Source organism: Erythrolamprus reginae, chromosome 2 (genome assembly GCF_031021105.1).
Source record: "Erythrolamprus reginae isolate rEryReg1 chromosome 2, rEryReg1.hap1, whole genome shotgun sequence".
Lineage (NCBI taxonomy): Eukaryota > Metazoa > Chordata > Lepidosauria > Squamata > Dipsadidae > Erythrolamprus > Erythrolamprus reginae.
In genome coordinates, this window is record NC_091951.1 from 156,736,758 (window position 1) to 156,761,197 (window position 24,440).

At 39.3% G+C, this 24,440-nt stretch overlaps 2 protein-coding genes across 4 annotated transcripts in view; one reads left to right on the forward strand and one right to left on the reverse strand.

Annotated features, from left to right (window-relative positions):
* The window catches only part of PGS1 (phosphatidylglycerophosphate synthase 1), a 63,091-nt gene extending 39,269 nt beyond the window's left edge, over positions 1 to 23,822 (forward strand). For 2 of the 3 annotated variants that reach the window (XM_070740115.1, XM_070740116.1), the window contains exons 7-10: positions 511 to 1,041; positions 9,811 to 9,959; positions 15,337 to 15,480; positions 22,847 to 23,822. In XM_070740115.1, the coding sequence (XP_070596216.1) occupies positions 511 to 1,041; positions 9,811 to 9,959; positions 15,337 to 15,456 (800 nt within the window). In that variant the 3' untranslated portion in view covers positions 15,457 to 15,480; positions 22,847 to 23,822. The remainder of the gene's footprint in view (positions 1 to 510; positions 1,042 to 9,810; positions 9,960 to 15,336; positions 15,481 to 22,846) is intronic. The other variant, XR_011558087.1, reaches the window with a different exon arrangement.
* The window catches only part of DNAH17 (dynein axonemal heavy chain 17), a 151,593-nt gene continuing 148,445 nt past the window's right edge, over positions 21,293 to 24,440 (reverse strand). The window contains exon 80 of the mRNA XM_070740114.1: positions 21,293 to 23,028. Within this exon, the coding sequence (XP_070596215.1) occupies positions 22,781 to 23,028 (248 nt within the window). The 3' untranslated portion in view covers positions 21,293 to 22,780. The remainder of the gene's footprint in view (positions 23,029 to 24,440) is intronic.

Genomic DNA, 24,440 nt, shown 5'->3' on the forward strand with positions numbered 1-24,440 from the left:
AGGATGGATATATGTTTATACCAGGCATGTTTAAATTCAGTTACTGTGGATTTACCAACCATGTCTGCATTTAGATCAGATCGAAGGCAGTGCAGTTCTATATTGTCTAAGCCTAAAATTTCAAGTCTGGTGGAATAAGGTATTCTGTTGCGAGTAGAGGGGTGGAGGACTCTTCTTGTGAAATATTTCTGGACTCTCTCATTACTCCTTTCCTGGTCTCAAATTATGCTCCTCACCCACAAGCCTCCACCCTCTTTTGTTTTACACCAGGGTCTTGAAAGGGAGAATTCCAACTGGACCTTTGGCTCACAAAGAAACAGTTACAAATTGTTCCATGATATATCCGTATACCTCCTTAAATGTAATTCCTCCTGGTTTAAGCACCACTGTTTTAGGTCAATTTGACTTCCATAACTCCTGACCTGCAGGAAGCAACCAACTACTATTTTGATCTCTTTGATAGATCTCAATTATGTTATATTTCAATAAATCCTACATTTATCTTCTCAGGAGACAAGATGGCCTATTATGAGATGGCAAATAAGAAAGTGATGGAAGTGATCAATTCTTCCAGGATCAAACAAGAACAATTTCACACTCGGACTTTTCATAGCAGCAATACAAAAGAAAAAATCTTTTCCAGTGATTCAAAGGCAATTGGTGACGGGCAGTCAGAACCAGACACGTGGATTTATCCACTAATACAGATGAAGCCGTTTGGGATTCGGATTGATGAGACCGTCACAAACACTCTCCTCATGGAAGCAGAGCAGGGTGCCAACATATATCTCACTACAGGTTATTTCAACCTCACAAAAACATACATCGATCTGATTCTAGGCACCCGGGCAAAATTCCAGATTTTACTAGCCTCACCGGAAGTGAATGGGTTTTTTGGAGCCAAAGGGATGGCAGGTGCCATCCCTGCTGCCTACGTTTACATTGAACAGCAGTTCTTCAGCAAGGTCTGTGGCCTGGGTCAGGAAGAGAGAGTTCAGTTGCAGGAATATACAAGAGAGGGATGGACTTTCCACGCCAAAGGTGAGACATTCTAGGCAGAGGACTTTTGCTTATTCATTGAAGTGGTTAAACATTTTATTAAAAATTGAGTTACTCTTAATTTGTTTTTAAGCATGTACCTGCATCTGTTTTGGAGAATGATCCTTGGATAATTTTCAGGCCAGGTCCTTGTCTGGAAATCCAATTGGATGAATTGATTATGAATTGTAGGTTTAAAAAGGCTAGGAAAAGGCCACAGTCCTATAATGTACACTGCTCAAAAAAATAAAGGGAACACTCAAATAACACATCCTAGATCTGAATGAACGAACCATTCTCATTGAATATTTTGTTCTGTACAAAGTTGAAGGTGCTGACAACAAAATGAAATTGATTGTCAATCAGTGTTGCTTCAGTTTGATTTCACAGAAGTTTGATTTACTTGGAATTATATTCTATTTTTTGTTTGTTTGTTTGTTTGTTTGCTTACTTACTTATCTACCTACCTACCTACCTACCTACTTACTTACTTACTTATTTAGATTTGTATGCCGCCCTCTCCGAAGACTCGGAGCGGCTCACAACAACAATATACAAAACAAATCCAACTATTTAAAAAACCCCAGAAGAGTTAAAATACTTGATTTAAAAACAATCATACATCCCAAACAAACCATACATAAAACGGGACGGCCGAGAGGAATCAATTTCCCCAGGCCTGGCGGCAAAGGTGGGTTTTTAGGAGTTTGTTCCCTTTATTTTTTTGAGCAGTATATTTATTTATTGTTAATTTTTTTTATCCTGTGTTTATTACTTTGTAAGTAACTCAAGACAACATACATAATTCTCCTTCCTCCTATTTTCCCCACAACAACCGCCTTGCAAGGTGGGGTTATGTGATACATTTCTAAGATGCCTCTCTAAAGGTAGAGATTAACAAAGGATTTCTAGTTAGAACTTTAAGCCATAGGGACAGATGTACATTATTTACTGTTCCTGAACTAATCAGTGGCAGCAAAATCATTGTGGCATATTGTTAATAATCAGTTTATCTTGATAATTTTATATTTAGCTAGGTCAGGAATATGATATATTGGAACCAAACATGAGTGAAACTACTGCAGATTGATTGATTGATTGATTCATTCATTCATTCATTCATCATTTATTCATTCATTCATTCATTCATCCGTCCATCCATTCATCCATTTATATACCACTGCAACTCTCAACGTCTTACATACCAAAAATAGCTTAAAAGAAACCCAGTAGAAAAGGTAAAAGCATGCCAGCAATACAATAAGACAGAGGAAGAATTTTTTTAAAAAAAATATGACCACATCAAAATCGAAAGTATTTCTTCATGTAGGTACGAGAGTAGAAAATAGGAACTATACAGTACTAAATTTGGGAAGCAGATGTATGGGAATTGTTAACTACCTTACTGACCTTGTAATCTGCTACAGTTTCTTCATTTCCCGTTACTGTGATGTGGTCAGTTGGGAAAGCAGGAAATTGTGTTACCATGTAAGAAAGCAGTGGCTGAATGGGATCTAAAGGCCAGTTGGGGCATCTGACAAATAACAATCTGGGTACATTTAAGAATGATGGATGCCTGAAGGGAAGAAACCTCCCATTAATGAAGCAGTCCTGTCTTTCCTGTGTTCTGAGAAATTAGAGTGGGAAGTCTGAAATCACATCCATTTGGGGAAAAGAGACAATGGATGGCTGCATTTTTATTAGCTTGCCCTGATTTAACAATTTGTCTGCAAAAGATGTGTAATGCGGAGTAGAATTCAAGGTTAAGCATAGAAACAGAAACATAGAAGTCTGACGGCAGAAAAAGACCTTATGGTCCATCTAGTCTGCCCTGTTTAAATTCAGTTACTGTGGATTTATCTACCACGTCTGCTGGAAGTTTGTTCCAAGGATCTACTACTCTTTCAGTAAAATAATATTTTCTCATGTTGCTTTTGATCTTTCCCCCAACTAACTTCAGATTGTGTCCCCTTGTTCTTGTGTTCACTTTCCTATTAAAAACACTTCCCTCCTGGACCTTATTTAACCCTTTAATATATTTAAATGTTTCGATCATGTCCCCCCTTTTCCTTCTGTCCTCCAGACTATACAGATTAAGTTCATTAAGTCTTTCCTGATACGTTTTATGCTTAAGACCTTCCACCATTCTTGTAGCCTGTCTTTGGACCCGTTCAATTTTGTCAATATCTTTTTGTAGGTGAGGTCTCCAGAACTGAACACAGTATTCCAAATGTGGTCTCACCAGCATTCTATATAGCGGGATCATAATCTCCCTCTTCCTGCTTGTTATACCTCTAGCTATGCAGCCAAGCATCCTACTTGCTTTCCCTACCGCCTGACTGCACTGTTTACCCATTTTGAGACTGTCAGAAATCACTACCCCTAAATCCTTCTCTTCTGAAGTTTTTGCTAACACAGAACTGCCAATACGATACTCAGATTGTGGATTCCTTTTCCCCAACTGCATTATTTTACATTTGGAAATATTAAACTGCAGTTTCCATTGCTTTGACCATTTATCTAGTAAAGCTAAATCATTTACCATATTACAGACGCCTCCAGGAATATCAACCCTATTGCTCACTTTAGAGTCATCAGCAAATAGGCAAACCTTCCCTACCAAACCTTCCCCTATGTCACTCACAAACATATTAAAAAGAATAGGACCCAGAACAGACCCTTGTGGCAGACCGCTTGTAACCTGACTCTGCTCAGTATACTCGCCATTAACAATAACTCTCTGATGTCTACGCTTCAGCCAGCTGCAAATCCACTGAACTATCCAGGGATTAAGTCCAATCTTCACTAATTTATCTATCAGCTCTTTATGTGGAACCGTATCAAAGGCTTTGCTGAAGTCCAGGTAGGCAATATCCACGGCACCACCTTGATCCAACACCTTTGTGACATAGTCAAAGAAATCAATGAGATTAGTCTGACATGATTTGCCTTCAGTAAAGCCATGCTGATTTGGGTCCAATAAGTTATTGTTTTTTAGGTGCTGATTTATCCTCTTTTTGAGTAGTCTCCATCATTTTAACTACAACTGATGTCAAGCTAACTGGCCTGTAGTTACCAGCTTCTTCCCTACTGCCCTTCTTGTGGATAGGCACAACACTGGCCATTCTCCAATCCTCAGGAACATCTCCTGTTAACAGGGATTGGTTAAACAAATCAGTCATGGGGGGTAGCAATGACAGATCTGAGTTCTTTAAGAACTCTGGGGTGACAGGGTGATATGCCAGGGAGAGTAAATGGATCTCCCAAACAAAAGTGGAAGTGAAGTGTCCCAGCTGTGATAAAGCTACAATTTATGTGGAAACCACAGCATACCAGAAACTGTAAACAGTTGGAAAAAATACAGTCATTTTCATAGTCTTTATTTGAAAGCAGCCGAATTTGAATTTCTCAGATTTGGATATTTTGCATGTCGTGGCATGTTGAGGCACTTGAAATTTCCATTCAATTGTCCATCGCCATACTATGGAATCCATTGTCTAGCCCTTGGAAGATAAGCTGTTGCCAGAAATAGTTAGTATTCCCCGTGCAAAATCCAAGTTCTGCCTTACATCAGTCCACCTTTTATTGCACTTAGGAACTTCTTGGTCGCTTTCCGTATAAATTAGATTAAAGTAAACTGGGAAGCCTTCTCTATTACCTTGAGCAAGTCCCAAAGTTCACGTCCTAACAGGCCGTTGTACTCCAGGGATCTAGGCTTTTATTTGTCTGAGTTTGTGGCGGTTAATCATTATGGGAATGCTGATATCTTCCCAGCCTCCTTCCTGCAGAGCTTCTGGGAAGAGGCTTGGAGGTTGGGTGTGGGGAATGGCTGCTGAGTAAGCTGTTTTCTGTTAAGAAAACATATTCATGCTCCCACTCAGCCAAAATCGGGGGGGAAAGGGCAAGGGATGGGATCCTGTGGGTAACCAAGAGCACTGCTTATGCGTTCTTCTAAGATCTCCCCTGTCAGCAGCCCTTCAAAGGGGGATGGGCTTAGAATAGCTGATTTTCTGTCTTACTGGAAATGGGCTCCATTATTACAAACCTCTTTAGAGATAGGAGGACTGGGGGGAGGGGGAAACAATTTTAGGAGGTTGACTTTTGGGTTATTTTCTCTGATCTATCCCTTGGCTAGTAAGATTTATGTATGGTTACGACTGAGTAGTATTGAGTAGTATTGTTTGTTCTTTTAATGGTAGGGGGTTTTAGCTATAGTTTAAATTATTAGATTTGTTGTACATTGTTTATTATTGCTGTGAGCCGCCCCGAGTCTTCGGAAAGGGGCAGCATACAAATCTAATAAATTATTATTATTATTATTATTATTATTATTATTATTATTATTATTATTATTAATGCTGTGAAAGGAGGATGGGGGGAGATCCTCACGAAATGTTTTTCCCCTGATTTTTTTTAAAAAAAATTCTGCAAAGCTGTTATCATTTGACTACACATGACGGGGCTTTTCTCATTCTGTGATTCAGTATTTTTTCCAGGAGATGTGAAATAACACACAACACTTTGAAAAGCTGCTGATTCTGCAGCAGCTTAGAATAAGGTCATGGGCATTCTGTCACTGGATTTTGACAGAATGATGGCAATTGAAAATAAAGCCTACACAAAGCAAAAATAAAAATAAAAATGCAAGCGCAGTTTTTATTTATTTTATTTATTTATTCTTTGTCCAATATACAATACATATGGAAGAGAATAGACATTAAGTAATATATGTAACGATAGAAAGTAAAAAGAAGAGAAGTATATGGGAGGGAGAGAATATATATGATATAAGAGATAAGGAGAGAATATATATGATATATATATATATATATTATAGATAGATAGATAGATAGATAGATAGATAGATAGATAGATAGATAGATAAGGATAAAATATATATGAGATATGAGATAAGGAAAGACAATTGGACAGGGGACGATAGGCACATCAGTGCACTTATATACGCCCCTTACTGGCCTCTTAGGAACCTGGAGAGGTCAATCGTGGAGAGTCTAAGGGAGAAGTGTTGGGGGTTGGGGGTTGACACTATAGAGTCCGGTAATGAGTTCCACGCTTCGACAACTCAATTGTTAAAGTCATATTTTTTACAGTCAAGTTTGGAGTGGTTAATATTAAGTTTGAATCTGTTGTGTGCTCTCGTGTTGTTGCGGTTGAAGCTGAAGTAGTCGTTGACCGGAAGGACATTGCAGCATATGATCTTGTGGGCAATACTTAAGTCGTGTTTTAGGCGCCGCAGTTCTAAGCTTTCAAGACCCAGGATAGATAGTCTATTTTCGTAGGGAATTCTATTTCGAGTGGAGAAGTGAAGAGCTCTTCTGGTGAAATATCTTTGGACGTTTTCGATAGTGTTGATGTCTGAAATGTGGTGTGGGTTCCAGACAGATGAGCTGTATTTGAGAATGGGTCTAGCATAAGTTTTGTAGGCTCTAGTCAGTAGTGTGAGATTTCCAGAGCAGAAGCTACGTAGGATCAGGTTAACAACTCTGGAAACGTAAAAAAGATTTTCTCATTCTTGATACATTCCATCTTGTGCTGGCCAGAGTATTGTGCTGGCTAGAGTTTTAGGAAAGATGTGTCAGCTTTAAAAACTTTCAAGCCCCCTTAACATTTACGACTACCAAGAATTCATCCACTTACCAGACCACGTTGTGTAAGAGGCAATAATTCCTGACTAGTTTGGGAAAGTACATTTAAGATTCCTGTCTTGGAATCTGGCTGTGGAGGAAGAGATGAGATTAGATGAAGAGGCTTGATGTAAATAAAGGTTCTTGTTGTAAGCACCTCTTAGGAGAGGCAAGTGTGTTCTTGCAGGGGAAAATGGTTTGCTGTCAGTTATGCAACAAGGGGCAAAGTATCCCTTGTGCAGAGGTAAACCTTCTCTACTGCAGCTGAGTGACAATTGAGACATTATTTATACTGTACTTCCCTCCTGGAAAGGTGAGCCATTACGTGAGCAAAATCAGGTTGACATAGTCCCAAGACCATCCCCTCTTACAGTAAACAGCCTCCTGCTTTCTGTTCCACGCCTGGTCCAAAATCAAAAGCAACACTGGGACATTCCTGTGAGTTTCCAGTGGACTAGCAGGCAGCCTTTTCCCTCACTTTTGCTGGGTTGCATTGTAGGTTGTGCTCGGAGCCATCAATTAGAGCAGCTGGACAATCCAGATCCTCATTTGCCAGGAAACCATTGATATGCAGTGAGGATAGAAGAATATTTAGAATTATAGAAAATAATTTGTGGTTCGACTGAGTGTGTCTGGGTGACTAATTTTATTTCAGGTGTAAGGGGGAAAAAAAGCAGAAATAGAAAGGAAATTGCTAACTTGGAAGGGCTTATTTACCCTAAAAGAAGAATCAAATTTAATAAAATGGATGCAGTAACTTGGGAAGGAAGAATCATTTAATTAATTTTCTTATATTTTTAATGGCACTTTAACAGAAAACGCATTCATGTTTTAAACTCACAAGTTTTAGTAGCATAATTCATTCATTAGATGTTACTGCACTGCAGTTCTTCATACGGAACTAGTAAGGGTGGGCTTTCTTTGGCAGTTAACTGCTTGCATGCACACTGCAATACTGTACTCACATCATTAATGGCATTAGGATTAATTTTCAAAACTTGTCAGTGGTAGCCACCTCACATCTCATTCATTCATTCATTCATTCATTCATTCATTCATTCATTCATTCATTCATTCATTTTGTCCAATACACAATACATATTCAAGAGGATAGACATGAAACATTATATATAAAGATATAAAAGTAGAGGAGAAGATATATGAAAGGAAGAGAAGATGATGATATATGAGATAAGGAGAGACAATTGGACAGGGGATGGAAGGCACACCAGTGCACTTATGTACGCCCCTTACTGACCTCTTAGGAACCTGGAGAGGTCAATCGTGGATAGTCTAAGGGAAAAATGTTGGGGGGTTAGGGGTTGACACTACTGAGTCTGGTAATGAGTTCCACGCTTCGACAACTCGATTGCTAAAGTCATATTTTTTACAGTCAAGCTTGGAGCGATTAATATTAACTTTGAATTTGTTGCCTGCTCTTGTGTTGTTGCAGTTGAAGCTGAAGTAGTTATTGACAGGCAGGACATTGCAACATATGATTTTGTGGGCAATACTTAGATCGTGCTTTAGGCGTCGTAGTTCATTAGTGAAGTGTGAGCCTCACAGCTCCTCCAGGTTGTACCACCGAACTCCAGTTGCATAAATGTCTCTCTTCTGCAGCCCATTCCCCCATTCTCTTTCAAAAATTAAATAGAAGGGGCAAATTTATCCCCCATGAGTAAAGTTACTAGCCCTTTCTGTTCTTGTCACATTTAGTTGCTGCGATATGGATCAGGCTGCAGGGAAGCCTTGTGATTGCATGTTTGTGTTTGGGTTACTTATTATAGGTGTTTTTGGAGTATTGCTTTCTGCTTTTTGTATGTAAAGAGGAAGAGATTAGAAGATAGGAAACCATGCAAAATGGGTGTGTGCTACTTTTGTCCTGGCAGATGTGACAGAGTGATGAAAAGGTAACTGTTGGGCGGAGGCTCAATTTCCAGAAAGAGACATCTAAACTGTTGTTTTGCTCATTATTTTAGCTGAAAGTATATACTGTACTATATGTATTAAAGCATATCTGCTGTGGTCATGTCACATTTTAAAGATGCAGTGAAGGCTGGCTTGTTTATCTAAAAAAACCCACCTCTTATTTACCAGAATGAAGATTAGAATTAGAAACGCAGGGATAAATTTGCTTTTGATTCTACAAAGGCTTATCATAATGCGGCATTGAGTAGTAATAAAGTTTTGTTGAAAATATTAATATATTTTCTCCCCCAGTGGGAAAATGTTCCCATAACGCAAGTTGTATTGCTATATTGTTTGTGTTGTGAATTGCACAAACCAAATACAATGTTAGAAATACTGTTGGGACATTCCTGCTGTCAGCTTCAGGTGGGAGCAGCTTAACAAATAGGTTATTGCTGTGGATTTGATTGCTAAGAGCTGCTCCCGCTTGAAATAAATGAACTTAATTTTACCTATGCATGTAGAAGCTGCACTATATAATTTCTTAAGGGAAGCCTTTCCTCCCTCCTCCCCGGATCCCAAAATAAATTTTCAGTTATGATTATCATTAGCCATTTATGGCTTTTTAAAATTGATGCTGATATCATTGTAAAACACCGAGCAAAGAATTGTGGGATAGTTACAGTGTAGCCTCTATTGGGCAGGTCAATACAGTTTTTATTTATTCATTGTACTCTGCAGGAATACAGCTTGGTTTTCCCCTGCCCGTTTAATTCTAATAACATAAAAGGAGCCGTTTTATAGTTCCTCGTCTAAAATTGCTAAAAAAATTGCCTCAATTCCGGCTTCTTTTTGAAGTCTTCATTTGTAATTATTTTTAAAATATGGTAAGTATAATATTGGGGCCTGGGTCATTAGTTAGGCTTGCGACAGCTGGAATGTAGTAATGGAAATTAGAACATGGTCTGCACCATGTGGGGATTGCATTGTGCAAGCTGAAAGAGGCTAATTCTCGTATGAATTGTATGACAGTCTCTGGCGGGAAGTGTCTCTATTTCCTGGTTGCTCACTTTAATGATTTACACTGCTGGTAAACCTAACAAAATGCTCAGTGTGCTTTGTCCACATCTTTGGATAACAAATAATTGTTTGGAGCACCTAACAGTTACCCTGGTCACTTCCTCTGTCTGCCATATTTCCTTTCTATCTTTCCTTGCAGGCCTCTGGTTGTACCTAGCAGGAAGCAGCCTGCCCTGCTTAACTTTGATTGGTTCTCCTAATTTTGGGTACAGGTCAGTTCATCGTGATTTGGAAGCCCAGATTGCGATAGTGACGGAAAACAAAGCTCTCCAGCAGCAGTTGCATCAGGTTTGTAGTGACACGGACTCTGTTTCTTTGAAACCGGACCTACTTCGTAGGGCTGAGGGTTTGGGCATGGCAGGAAAAAAATAAAATAAAATTGGGTAATTGGAAATCGACAAAAAGCTTGTTTTAAAATGACCTTTCACTAAAGATCCACTACCTTAAATAATTGAATGCTGGAAGAATTCTGAATGAGAAGCTGACCCAGGAATTTGAAGAGAGCATGAGAAAAATGTGAAAGTACCGTTATTCTGCTTGTAAAATGAATTCCTCTGTCTTTCTCTGAAGCGGTTCTCCCATCTGAGGGTTGTTGCGGGAAATGTAGCAACTCTGCACTTCCCAAGCAAAATCTCAAGAAACGGTTTCCAGTAGCTCCCAGTGTTTAAAGAACTCATAAGCCTTGTTAATTCTATTACGAGATAAAATTCCTGTCTCCTCCTGGCTTTCTTCCCACAAACCAGAGTGGGCTGTGGTCTTGCTTCTAAGACAAGTAAATATTTTGTGCATTGCTCTTGTAAGTTGTTTCATCTGGATTTGCTTAATAAAATGATAATTGTTCTGAGCTCATATAATTAATCTTGCAAATACACTTTAAATTGATCTGATATTCCCCTTGAGAACCAGAACTGTATAAATATTCACTGTTCAACCAGTTAAGATTTACCTAGTTTCTTTGCAGTTGAACCCCAGAAATAATGCACATCTAGGCTGTATATTTTGTTTTATTGCTCCTCAATTTGCTTGTAGTCAGAACTGAACTTCCCCCTGACCCCATGGTGTTTACTTATATCAGACGTTTCAAGGAAACTTCTCTTGATCGTTTGATCTGGTTTTGTAGAAATCAGAAGCAGGGGAACTAATGTATCTTTTGCTAAACTTTTGATATCTGTAAAAAAATGTTTTTTTAAAAAAACCACAGCAGCTTTGCTATGTGCCTTCCTTATTTCTGTGGCATCCATGGAGGATTTGGGAAGGAAGAGAGACTTCCTTTGTGCAACACTTCAGAAATATAGGAAGTGGCAGGAATTGCACTTTGGGAAGAAGGAAAGGGAAGCTGATGTAGTGCATGCCACCACGTAACACAATTTGTGAAATCTTGTGTGACAAGAAAAAAAGGCTTTGCCGTTTGCCTAATTTAGCTCCTTTTGTTAGGGGATGGACTTGATCTTCCTTATTTTTGTATGCCTTAATACCTAGGTGGTTAGAAAAGTGAGAGAGGTGTTTCAGAAGCCAGAGATAAACTGGAGGAATGAAAGCACACAAATTGCTATAATTTCTTGCCCTATAAAAAGTAGTTTTTCACTTGCTTGTTGTGTGTTCAGGTTTAACAACTTGTTCAGAGACCATTCAGACTTACAACGATCCTGAATGAGTAGACCTTTGACCGTTTTAGTCATGGCCTGACAAGCAAAGTCAGTTATTGTAAATGATGATCAGGAGGTTATAAATGATGGTCAAATAACTTAACAACCATGCAGAATTCACTGGCAACCAGAACTTGTCAACTGCCTTCCAGTCTCTGGAAAGGGGCGGCATACAAATCAAATAAATAAATAAATAAATAAATAAGTTGGCATAGTCACATGATGTTGTACTTTATGACCATGGCCCTTAGAGAGGGAGTTGCCATTCCCAAGTACAGTACTGTAGTTAAGCAATCCCCACCTGTACTTTTTCTAGATAGCTCTAGAGCAGGGGTGTCAAATCCAATTTCATTGAGGACAGCATCAGGGTTGTGTTTGACCTCAAGGGGGGGGCATGGATGGGGTGGCCATGGTCACCTCTGGAGACCCGAGTGCTCTGCCAGTGGAAACAGGCTCCCAAGCTCCATTTTTGCTTGTAACAGCCTCCTGCAACGTTCTGCCGGTAAAAACAAAGCTTGCGAGGGCTGCCTGAAGCCCTCCCAAGTTCAGTTTTTGCAGGCAGAGGCACCGTGGGATAGTCATTTACTTTTCCAGGGTGGCCCCATGGGCCAGATCCAAGCAACCTGAGGGCCTGATGCTGCCCATGCCCTTGAGTTTTCCACCCCTGCTCTAGGGGGAAGCTGTATTTTCTGAAGGAAAAGAATGATGAGCTACTCTTTTATAAAGGATAGTTAATACACTAACAAGTTTTATATTAAAAAGCTATAATACTTTTTATAAACTAACCCAGAATCTATTCGGTAACACAAAGTATAATGACTTAGGAGGATTTAGGAACACACCCAAGGCCAGACCAGTGGAACATCCATGGTCAGGCTAAAATGCAGTAAGATAAGAAAGACGCCCAGGGTGAAAACTACTGGGGGATAAAATAAGACAATTATGACAATGAGGAGAATGGTCATGTTGACCCTTTAGAATAGAATAACAGAGAATGACTTAACAGAATAAAGGGGGTATGAGACAAGGTTATTAAGTGTGGTGCGTACTGTGTAGAAAGTATAAATGTATGGATTGTAACATGTGCTTTTGCTCTCCTTGTGCTCGATCCAACTTGGGGAGGCCACTTTGTAAACACGTTTTCTTTTCAATAAACCAGTGATGGCAAACCTTTTTTTCCTCGGGTGCCAAAAGAGCGAGTGTATGTGTTATCGTGCATGCACAAGTGCCCACACCCATAATTCAATGCCTGGAGAGGGTGAAAACAGCTCCCACCCGGAGACCCTTTTCCAATTTCTGGCCAGCCCAGTAGGCTCATGTTTTGTCCTCCCCAACCTCCAAAGGCTTCCCTGGAGCCGGGGGAAGGGTAAAAACGCCCTCCACCCCTCCCAGAGGCTCTCTGGAAGCCAAATATGCACCCTCCCAAAGCCTCTGTGCAGGCCAAAAATCAGCTGGCCAGCACACACATGCACGTTGAACTTGAGCTAGGGCAACAGCTCATGTGCCAACAGATATGGCTCCGCATGCCACCTCTGGCACCTGTGCCATAAGTTTGCTATTACTGCAATAAACCTTTGGTTTGTGAGCCAGACTTGTCCCTGTATGGTGAGTATTACATAATTGGCATTATCATTTTTTATTAACTTTTCTGAATTTTGTTTTGAAAGTTTATTTTATTTATTTATTAAATTTGTATGCCGCCCCTCTCCATAGACTCGGGGCGGCTCACAACAGTAAGTGAAAGTCTATTGTGTGGTCATTCTGATGGATCCAAGCAGAAGAGCTGAAATGAATATCTACTTTTGAAAAAGTTCCTTTATCTCCTATATTAGTGGTGGCGAATCTATGGCACGGGTGCCACAAGTGGCACGCGGAGCCATATCTGCTGGCATGCAAGCCATTGCCCTAGCTCAGCTCCAAAGTGCATGTGTGTGCAGGCCAGCAGATTTTTGACTCGCACAGAGGCTCTGGGAGGGCGTTTTTGGCTTCCAGAACCTCCAGGGGGGATGAGGGTGGGTGTTTTTACCCTCCCCCAGCTCCAGGCAAATCTTTGGAGCCTGGGGAGGGTGAAACACGAGCCTACTGGGCCCAGCAGAAATTGGGAAACAGACTATTTATGGCCTCCAGCGGGCCTCCGGGGGGCAGGGGTTGCTGTTTTCGCCCTCCCCTGGCGTTGAATTATGGGTGTGGACACTCGTGCATGTGCAATGGCACACACTCATCACTGTCCTATATGGTCATTTGTTGGTCTTTTTGTATGCTATGGCATATGTACGCAGAACCATATCTGAGGGCAACTGAGGCATTGCCCTATGTCATCTCCAGCGTGTGGCAGTTGATTTTTGGCCTTTTCAGCTGTTTTTGTTCTCCCTAGGCTTCAGGAAAGCCTCCTGAATCCTGGGGACAGCAAAAAATGACCCATTGGCGCAACCAGAAGTTCATTTCCAAACTTCCGGTTGGCCTATTGGGCCATTTTTTGCCATCCCCAGGGTTCAGGAAAAACGTCTGAAGCCTGGGGAGAGTGAAAAATGGCCAAACAGGCCAACTGGAAGTTCAGAAACAAACTTCCGATTTGGCCTTTCCGGAGGCTTTCCTGGGGACGGCAAAAAACACCTCAATGGGCCTAGTGGAAGTGTGTTTCCGAACTTCTGGTTGGGCTGTTTTTCGCCATCCCCAGGCTTCAGGAGGCTTTCCTGAGCCCTGAGGAGAGTGAAAAACAGCCCGTTGGGCCTACTGGAAGTCGGGAGGCTTCAGTAAGGCCTGTGTATATGCGCGGGGGGGGGGGGGCAGAGAGAGAGTGTGTGCATGTGCTGGGGGTCAGTGCAGGGGTTGTGTGCATGCATGGGAGGGGGCATTGCATTATCAGTGTAAGCATGCCCGAGCCAAAAAAGGTTCACCATCACTGCTCTACTAGATGCTGAACCTCAGAATGGAGCACATCGCATGGGTTAGCAGGCTATGTAAAGGCTGTCTTACTCTCCATAATGGTTTGTTCGATCCCAGAGCAGAACCTTCAATTATCCACCCCTAGGATGTTTCTCACTGCATTCTGTTGAGCTGCAATTATCCTGTACAGTTAGAAGCATTATTGTGGAGTGTTCTTCAGATCAGTTGGGCAGATGGAAGAGTATTAAATGGGATCTGTTTTTTCTTTTTCTTTTCTAAAACTGGTCGTATTAAACCTCAGTGGGATCTACAGTGTGGGAAAAAGGGAAGAAAAAAGAATAGCAGCACCGTTTGCATAGGCTAAGTGGTGTGGGCTATATAGGCGTAGCTGGAGTTAATTAAAGATTTTGTTTTAAGAATTGAGAATAGAAATGCGTACCTTGGTAGAAGGTGGGCAGAAGTCCCATAATGATGTCATTGCTCTTTACATATAGTCTGTTTTATTAATTCAGTTGAAATATTCATGTGTTGTAAACACCGTTTTCAAATACACCATGTGTATGCTTTTGTAATAGAAACACTCACTTTTCCTCCCAGCTGTACTGTTTGTACTTTAAAGAGCTTAACATTTCTGGGAATCACATTGAAACCTTGACGGCACATTAGTTTTTGAATGGAGCCTTGGATTTTTTTTCTAAAGTGAAATGAGTAGCCCAGTCTCTTGAGATCAAAGCTGGGTTTCCTTTTGGGACAATTATAGCTCAGGGCTTGGCTGTGTTACGGGAAAAAGAATAACCATAGAGCCAATCCTGCAGTGCTTTCCTCTTTGTATGTTTGTATACATATGTGGGTTGGGTTCTGTGTTTGCAATTACTTGGGGTTTGGCTCAATTAGCATCTGAGATGCCAAATTCTGAAACGTTTTGGCAAAGTGACAGATTCCTGATCACATTTTAGGAGAACATGTGCTGGGATGAAATACCAGGTTTGTGATCTGACAGTCTGATTTTGATTTAAAACAGTTAAGCTACCCAGGGATGGTAGTAGACTCTAACAAGGTTTGTTGGTTCTTCAGTAGCAGTGGTGGAAATTAGAGAAAATGTTGACATTCAGGTTGTAATTTTCTTACTCTAGGAGCAGGAGCAACTTTACTCCCGTTCTGGTACAGTGTCTTCTTCAACATTTGATCAGCCAAGCCGTTATGTCAAGCTGTGGGTGAAGATGTTAACACCTCTGATTAAGAACTTCTTCTGAAATAAAGAGAGGCAGATTCTCTTGGTGAGTACAATATGAGGCTTTTTATAGCTTCCTCTTATTGGGAAGTACTTCAGTTAACAGGAAATGCATAGAGGCTGATTTCATTCTAATGAACTACTACAATGGGTAATGTTTCTGAATATTATACAGTCTTGAGTTCTTGGGGTCAACGCTCACAATCACAGATCAGATTCTTCTGGGAAAATGTTTAAAAGCTTTTTTTAAAAATAACTGGATCTCTCTGTACAACTTTGAAATCAGTTGTGGAGCTATTTTGGTTGTTAAGAATTTTGAATCTAAGGGTACAAAATATATCAAACTAATTTGAATCTGCCTTGAAATCACTGTTCCTTTGAGTAAATATATGTGCGTGTGTGTTAATAAAAGGTACAAATACATTTCTGTACATTTCCATCTTATTTTAAAAAAAACCTTTTACACGAAGAGAACTTTTTCAAAGAGTAAGATAGCAACTCAGCTTTGTTGAACTAATAATATTAGGAACTTATTACTTCTCATAAACAGAAATATGCTGGAACAGTGAAACATATTTTTAACCAACTATCTCAGAGCAAAACATAGAATTAACTTTCGCCTTCTATTCTGGATCATTATATAAATAATTTCCTTTCACTTATGTTCTTTTGGTGCCCACTAATGTATTTTAATAATTATCAGCTATTGTTTTTCTGTCATAAATATACATGGGCAGTGAATAAAGACATTTGTATTGATTTTTGTTGTTTCTGCAGTGAGAAAACTTTTCCCCAGAAATTCAAAATTATAATAAGGACTCATGAAAGGTTGAGAAAGCATAAAATTCTGTACTGTTGAGGGTTAAACAGACATACAGTAGGCTTATCCAATAATGAATCTACTGGGTAGGGGCACATAAGAGTCAGCTCTCTTCTTTCAATGGAAGGATGCCTGCAGGACTTAAATTTTTGGGAGGAGCCATTGCTCATAAAGGCTTCTTAACTAATGGTGAGCCTCAAGGCCTATTACTCATTTGTGAAACTGAGCATACTTAAGAACTACACAAGTTGGTTTCAACCCAACATGGAAATAGATTTAATTGCCTGGCCTGTTCCTTTTCATATGGCTAGAAATTAGTCATAAAAGAACCTGAGCATTTCCTTTTAGGAAAAGAAAATGATGTCCATAATCTGCTTCAGAGAAAAAGAAAGCTCAGAGAATTATATGGATCTTCCCTTTAGTACAGTAATGGATATCACAAAATTTGTGATAAGTTAATGTTTCATAAATTTGTGTTCTCAGATAATCTGAAAGCTACTTTAGCTATTTCAGAATTTTATTTTTGGGCTTTGATAACTGTGAGGCGATATAAAAGGAATTGAATACCTGTTTCTTAGATACTAGAAGTCTTTTACATTGGGCTTTTGAGATTTTTTTTTGAATAGTCTAAATATTTTTATATATGTATTTTCTCATTTGTAAGAAGACTATTTTTAATAAAAGAGATGTTATATGATAAATACTGCACCCATCATCACTTGTGTACTTTTTTTTAACAGTTTAGGATAGCCAGAGATAGCACAAATCAAATTTTGTTGTACCCTTGAATGGATGTTAGATTAGGAAGGATTACAAGAATTTTGGTAGCACCCAATTAACAAATTTGTTAGTTGGAAAAAGTGCTGTCACTTTCCTTCTGATATTTTGGTATTACAGTGATCCCTCGATTTTCGCGGGTTCGAAGTTCGCTAAACGGCTATACCACGGTTTTTCAAAAATATTAATTAAAAAATACTTTGTGGTTTTTTCCCCTATACCACGGTTTTTCCCGCCCAATGACATCATACGTCATTGCCAAACTTTCGTCCGCCTTTAATAAATATTTTTTTAAATAAACTTTAATAAATAAACATGATGAGTAATAATCTAAATGGTTGCTAAGGGAATGAGAAATTGCAGTTTAGGGGTTTAAAGTGTTAAGGAAAGGCTTGTGATACTGTTCATAGCCAAAAATAGTGTATTTACTTCCGCATCTCTACTTCGCGGAAATTTGACTTTCGCGGGTGGTCTCGGAACGCATCCCCCGCGGAAATCGAGGGAACACTGTATAGACTCCATAGACATCTTCTTCAGCATTTACAATAAGAAACGCTAAATTCCAAGAAAGTAATTTTTGGATTTTAAGTAATTTTAAAATACTAATCTATTAGCCATATCAAATAATTTCCAATTGTATGCAAATAGTGCAAGGGAGGGAAATTTGTAGCTCTTCTGATATTCTTGAGCCTCATCTTCTCTCAGATCCAGCCAGCATAGCTACTCAGAAATTATGTGAGTGGGATTATAGCAGTAGCTGGTGGATTGCAGTTTGCAGCTTCTGGCTACAATTTTCTTTAAAAAGCAAAATAGTGTAGTAAGAATATTAAACTTGGAGTGGGACAACAGAGGGAATAAATTGGCTGGGAAATTATGCAAAAAATTAGGAGCCAGCAAAAGAGAGTTTGGACATTGTCATCAGAATATCTCATTTCTGAAGAACAAAGAGAAAATTGTATTTGGTATTGATAAACCCTTCATCCACAAAATAGGGAAGAAAAAAAAAATCCTTGATGTGATTGTAATTCATTGCTATAGGATAGGGGTGTCAAATTTACATTGGCACATGATCTATCACGACTTTTCTCCCCATGGCTAAATTGGGTGTGGGCATGACCAGCACATGATGCATCTGGCCTGCAGGCTGCAAGTTTGACAGCCCTGCTGTAGAGGATTTCATTAAAGCACCACTTTAGTCCGCTATAGATAGATTTTGAGGAGAAAATTCATGGGGTTGGTCTTAAATGGAATTAGCAAGGTTGGATTGGCAGTTGGGGAAATAAAGTATAGTGGTTGTACCCTTTTCAGTTTCTCTCTGAAGTGGTATTTTGTTTCCCTTTGGTATAAGTAAAGTTCATTCTGTTTCCTTCTTGTAACTCCAAGAAGCTGAAGAACTTCCCCTGTTGCTGACTTAAAGATTGCATCTAGATGTATTTGAAATACGTTCTGGTCAACCAAGTTCCTCTGTTGTTTCATTCCAACCATGGTAGATTTTAAAAATAATAATAATAATAATAAAATTTACTTTGGGTCCAGAGTGGGGCATTATTTTCCTTGCTTTGGCTTATGATGCTAAGAGCAAAACAGAAGAGGAAAAGACTGTTAGTTGGGGGAAAGATCAAAAGCAACATGAGAAAATATTATTTTACTGAAAGAGTAGTAGATGCTTGGAACAAACTTCCAGCAGACGTGGTAGATAAATCCACAGTAACTGAATTTAAACATGCCTGGGATAAACATATATCCATCCTAAGATAAAATACAGAAAATAGTATAAGGGCAGACTAGATGGACCAGGAGGTCTTTTTCTGCCGTCAGACTTCTATGTTTCTATGTTTCTATGACTGTAACAAATTTGCTATGAGGAAAAAAGAATAAATAGATTACTTTGCTAGAGAGGGGGAATTATAGATTTTACTATGCTGTTAACACATACCATTGTATATGTCTTAGTACATAAAATTTGCCTTTAAAAAAACCTGCTTTGAAAACTGATGCATGCTCTGAATTGCCAAGGAAGCAAGACTTTAATTTTCACACAGAGAACGGCAGAGCTTCTGCTGAGCAGAGTTGTCTGAGGTAAATAGTCCCGCATAGTTGTTCTGATAATTATTTTCAGTTGCCGAATGGGAAAAAAAAAAGATAAAATGAGTTTACAGGGAATTCTGGGATAGTCTTGCTGCTTCATAATGTTTGACTGTAAAGCCTGAAATTAATTTTTGAACTGCTGAGGAGTGGAAATTCTTTTCTTCTGAATGGGCTTGTCCACCCCTTTTGCATTAATGTGCTTTTTCCTCGAGTGGTTCTTTACTCTGCCTCAGGAACAAGACCTGCGGTGTTGCTGCCCTCACATGGCCGCCACTGCCACTGTTCTGCTGAAGGCAGTGCTTGCTTCTCTTGGTGTGTGTGTGTGTGATAGGATGATGAGGATGAGGCAGAACCAGGGGGAAGGGAGAGAGTAAAACATTAGTCCAGACCTGACTCATAACTTCCCTCATTTGCTTGCTTTTTTCTCAGCTTCTCTGCAAAAACCTGATCTTGGCATTTCCCTAGGCCCAGTGATTTTGGGAAAACCAAGGCATGCAAAGATGTGATGGGCTTGTGTGTGACAAGAATTGATTAGAAAAGGCACCTGGCTCACTTATTTGCCAGCTGGAACTTACCTGTGGGGATACCTTCCATAGGAGATGCAGAGTCCTGCTGCTGGATAGGTGGGGAGAGCCCCAAAGAAACCAGGTGAAGTCTTGCCATATGCCAGCTCTCCCAACAACTCTTTCCAAAAACCACAAAAAGGGCTCCCCCCCCCTTATTTTCAATAGAAAGCACTACAGTGTTCCCTCGCTTTTTGCGAGGGATGCCTTCCGAGACTGCCCGCGAAAGTCGAATTTCCGCGAAGTAGAGATGAGGAAGTAAATACACTATTTTTGGCTATGAACAGTATCACAAGCCTTCCCTTAACACTTTAAACCCCTAAACTGCAATTTCTCATTCCCTTAGCAACCATTTAGATTATTACTCACCATGTTTATTTATTCAAGTTTATTAAAAAAAATATTTATTAAAGGTGGACGAAAGTTTGGCGATGACGTATGACGTCATCGGGCGGGAAAAACCACATGGTATAGGGGGAAAAACAGCAAAGTATTTTTTAATTAATATTTTTGAAAAACCGTGGTATAGCCGTTTCGCAAAGTTTGAACCCGCGAAAATCGAGGGACCACTGTTCTTTCTTTCTTTCTTTCTTTCTTTCTTTCTTTCTTTCTTTCTTTCTTTCTTTCTTTTTATTGGATTTGTTTGCCGCCCCTCTCCGCATGCTCGGGGCGGCTCACAACAGTGATAAAAAACAGCATGTAACAATCCAATACTAAACAACTAAAAAAAACCTTATTATAAAAGCAAACATACATACAAACATACCATGCGTAAATTGTAAGGCCTAAGGGGAAAGAATATCTCAGTTCCCCCATGCCTGACGGAAGAGGTGGGTTTTAAGAAGCTTACGAATGGCAAGGAGGGTGGAGGCAATTCTAATCTCTGGGGGGAGTTGGTTCCAACTACTTTCCTGCCATATTTCTTTGATATGGCTTTAGTTTGTCAGCAGTGGGGTGGCACTGAGGTGAAAACTCTGTTGTGAAAACATATATACAACCTGAGATAAGTTGAGCCAACGTGGAGCTGGGTACAGAAGTGATGTGGATGAGCATCACGTACACAAGATGCCTAGATTTGCTCTAAAGAGTGATTTCTAGTGTAAGACTAAAAAAAGGTTACGGCTATATCTGGGTATTTTGTTCATAGTAAACAAAAATGTGGAGGAATATATGGTTTTCTTGCTAATCTGAGAAGCTTATTAACATTTGTAATCCGATTCCTAAAACTTCATCAAATGCTGAGTGCTTTTAAATAATATCAGGAATTGATAGGCATCATTCACCTGTGGACACTTTCTCCTGCCCCACAAAATAGCTTCTTGATATTTATTTTATTTTGCTTATTTACTTTTTGGAGAGAAAAATGTTAATGGTAAGTTCAAATCTTACCAGAAAAATGGTTTATATATTATTTTATTTTATTTATTAGATGTGTATGCCGCCCCTTTCCGTAGACTCGGGGCGGCATTATACGTATACATAGTGAAATAACTTAATTCATATCAAAAATAATTAATATCTCTCATGCACTGGTTTTTCTTGTTGCAGTGAGTTAGTCGGGAACATCCAAGCTTTTGAGGGCTGGGTGAATGTATTAGGTGTTACGTTATGTTGTTCAAGTTATTTTTATTGATAGCTTTACCTCTTTTGGGTGAATGGATAAAGCAAATAGACAGGAGAAATGCATTCATTGTACAAGTAGTATAATTTCGTTGGATAAGTGTAAGTTTATTTATTTACAATTTTTGGATACCATAACAGAATCTTTTTTGAGTGGAAAGATGATAATGTCCTGTCAAGCTTTCTGTATTTTTTAGGAATGCTGGCTGTGCAACTTCAAACACGCCAGAGCTGAGTTTCATTACAAGAATGTTTGGACACTATGTAGATAGGAGACACCAGGGAGAAGAGCCTGACAGTGATCCAAGTTAGTTCTGGTGGTGAGCCAGTATTGTGGGAGATAGAAGTGGAAAGATTGGGCTGGATGGATATGACCTAATAGCTTCAGAAATAACCTAGTAGATTAATAGAGGCAATCCAAAATGATAAAGCAGGAATAGGTCTTGGTGTTTGTGTAGTGAAATGTCTATCACCAGGCTAAGTAGGTATTGGCTGAGAGGTGACTCAGGGTTCAAAGTAGTTTAGATTTGTACCTTATGTTCAGAGTTTTGAGCAAATTATTTCACTATTAGATTGACCAGGTTTTAGTTTATGAAATGAGTTTTTTGGCTGGCTACCCTTGCAAGTGCAAGTTTCATTTCCCCAAGTTCTATAGATGGCCAGTAAGGTGAAGGTGTCTGGGCTAAGCCATAAGATGTAAGTGATAACTACTGCACAGTCTTTGTTTTCCTCTGTGTGTTCTTGCAGGGCCACTACTTGACCAGACAAGGTTTCTCCGTCATGGAGAATCAGGCTGGATTTGATTTAAATCATTGATTTAATCACAATTTAATGATTAATCACAATTTAAATCACCAGTAAAAAGGCTTAATTTAAATTGACTCGATTTAAGACACAATTTTTAAAGAGCAACTATCATCTCTGTCCCTCAGTGGCTCCTTCTCTGACCTCCTGTTGACTCACCAACAGTCCCAATATTGCAGAATATGCAGCCTCATGCTACATAACTAAGCTCCATTTCATGCTGAATAATCTAAATTATTAATGTATCTAGAATAGAAAACTGTCTTTAGATAGATTTTTACTCCAAAAGCATTTTATTAAAATAAATTTGACAAAAATAAAATCCAATTGAAATCAGAAAAATCTGATTTTTAAAAAAAAAAAATCATTCATTTTTATCCACTCCGTGGAGAATAAGTAAATATAGGAACAATGTTGCTAATGATTACTTGAATAGGAAAATCAGGACAGATATACTTTAAAACAAATTTTATTTTGAAACTTACAATTACTTTGCTTGGGGTTTTCAACAAAATGGGTCATGTGCAAAACACAATGTCTTCCTAACAATTCATTGTTGAGCCTTACACTTGCTTCCTCATGCTAATGTTTGTTTCCTACATTAATTATCTCTGTGCCATTATGCTACCATGGTTGTAAGGGCCATGATGGAGTGGACGAAACTTTATCAGACATTAAATCTGTAAGAGTAAAGCAACTCCAGCAAGAATCCACTTAGCCGGCTTCTCTTTTGTTTTCAGGTTGAAAGTCCAGACGTAGGTGGGGCCTCTTGTGCGTGTCTTGTACACAGGGCACTCATACATGTTTTTGACATCCATGCGATCCACAGGGATGGCCTTGATGAAAATGACTGGCATCGAAGGCGTCAGCTCCTTCAGCCGTGCATCAGCGATGAACCCCGTCTGAGTATCCCAGCGTGCACCTGCAACAATAGGGGGAAGTACTCTCAAGACCAGTTGTTTTTGCAGCAAGGCTAAGGAAAGGGGATTTGCATGATTATCAACCTGCTAAATTCAGCACTAAGGCTACATGCTAGACTTTGGCTTCCACATGCTTTTGATGCTATGCTGGTGGTTTACTTACAGTATATATTTTACAGGAATACAGTATAAGCAAAATGAAACAATTGCATCCATACCCTGCACTTGGTCTATAGCAGCTATTATTTTATTGCAGAAGGGTGTGCACTCCTACAAGTGCTTTTAACATGTAGCTAAGCTAAGCAGAAAAATTTAGGCTCGTTTAGCTCAACTTTTTTAAAAAAAGCTTCTAAAAAAGAAAAAAAAAGTATTTTAGACCCAACGTCCCCAAAGTAGAAAGAATTGTGGAAGTTCTCCTCTTGCTTTTTAACACAGGTAGGTTTGGTCATGAAATGGACATCTGCTGCCCTCTACCGATATGAAATAAAAGAGGCAGCTATCCAAACGTCTGCCTGGTTTATCTTTTTGGTCGGTGGTGATGGTGGTGTCAAATATTTATTTATCAGAATGAATTTGGGAGGATTTGTTCTGATTCTGCTATGGGTGCAAATAGTATTGCCAGGCAGCTGATTTCTAGCATAATTTATGTCAAAAAGTACTTGTACAAGTATGAAAGTTGGACACTGAAAAAAGAACGAGAGACGACCGAAATAAAGTTGCCTTTGAATCTGGAGATGGTAAATAAGGGTACCACAGACTGTAGTAATCATTCAATAAAACCTGGACCAAATTAAAACATGACTATTCTTTTGCGGCAACAACCAACAACCAAAGCAAGTGGGTGATGGGCTAGGGGGAAAAATCATGTTGTGGATGGATGGATCAAAGAAATGACAGGGTTGTCCTTGGAATAGCTTTCAGATGCACTAGAGGTCAGGTTGAAGTAATGAATATTCATCCACACAGTCACCAGGTGTTGGGCCCGACTCAATAGGGACTTAAACTACTAAAGAGGAAATTTAATTTCAAGGTTAGTCAAAGTTACTGCATTTCTGATATATTGGCCTGCAACCCTCAGTGTTCCCAGGGTAATTATAGACGCTGTCATTGAACAGTAATTGAAGAATCCTACTCTACCCTTTAATTTTGGAGAGTTTGAAATGGGCACCTGAATTCTTTTTATTTTTCTTGGGTTACAGAATTGTGTAACAGATGCAACACCGGTAGAAAAAGTCTGAAAACAACATTCTGAACAGAAACCTCTCAGTAATTTACCTACTTGGTCTCGAAGTAAAATCTGAAAATAGAAGAACCAAGTTGTGTTTCCAAAATTATTTTCTTTCTCCTTTTCCTATCTGTTCAGCAAATTGCTATGGAACAAAACGCCAATGGCTATCTGTAAGCTGCACTCATG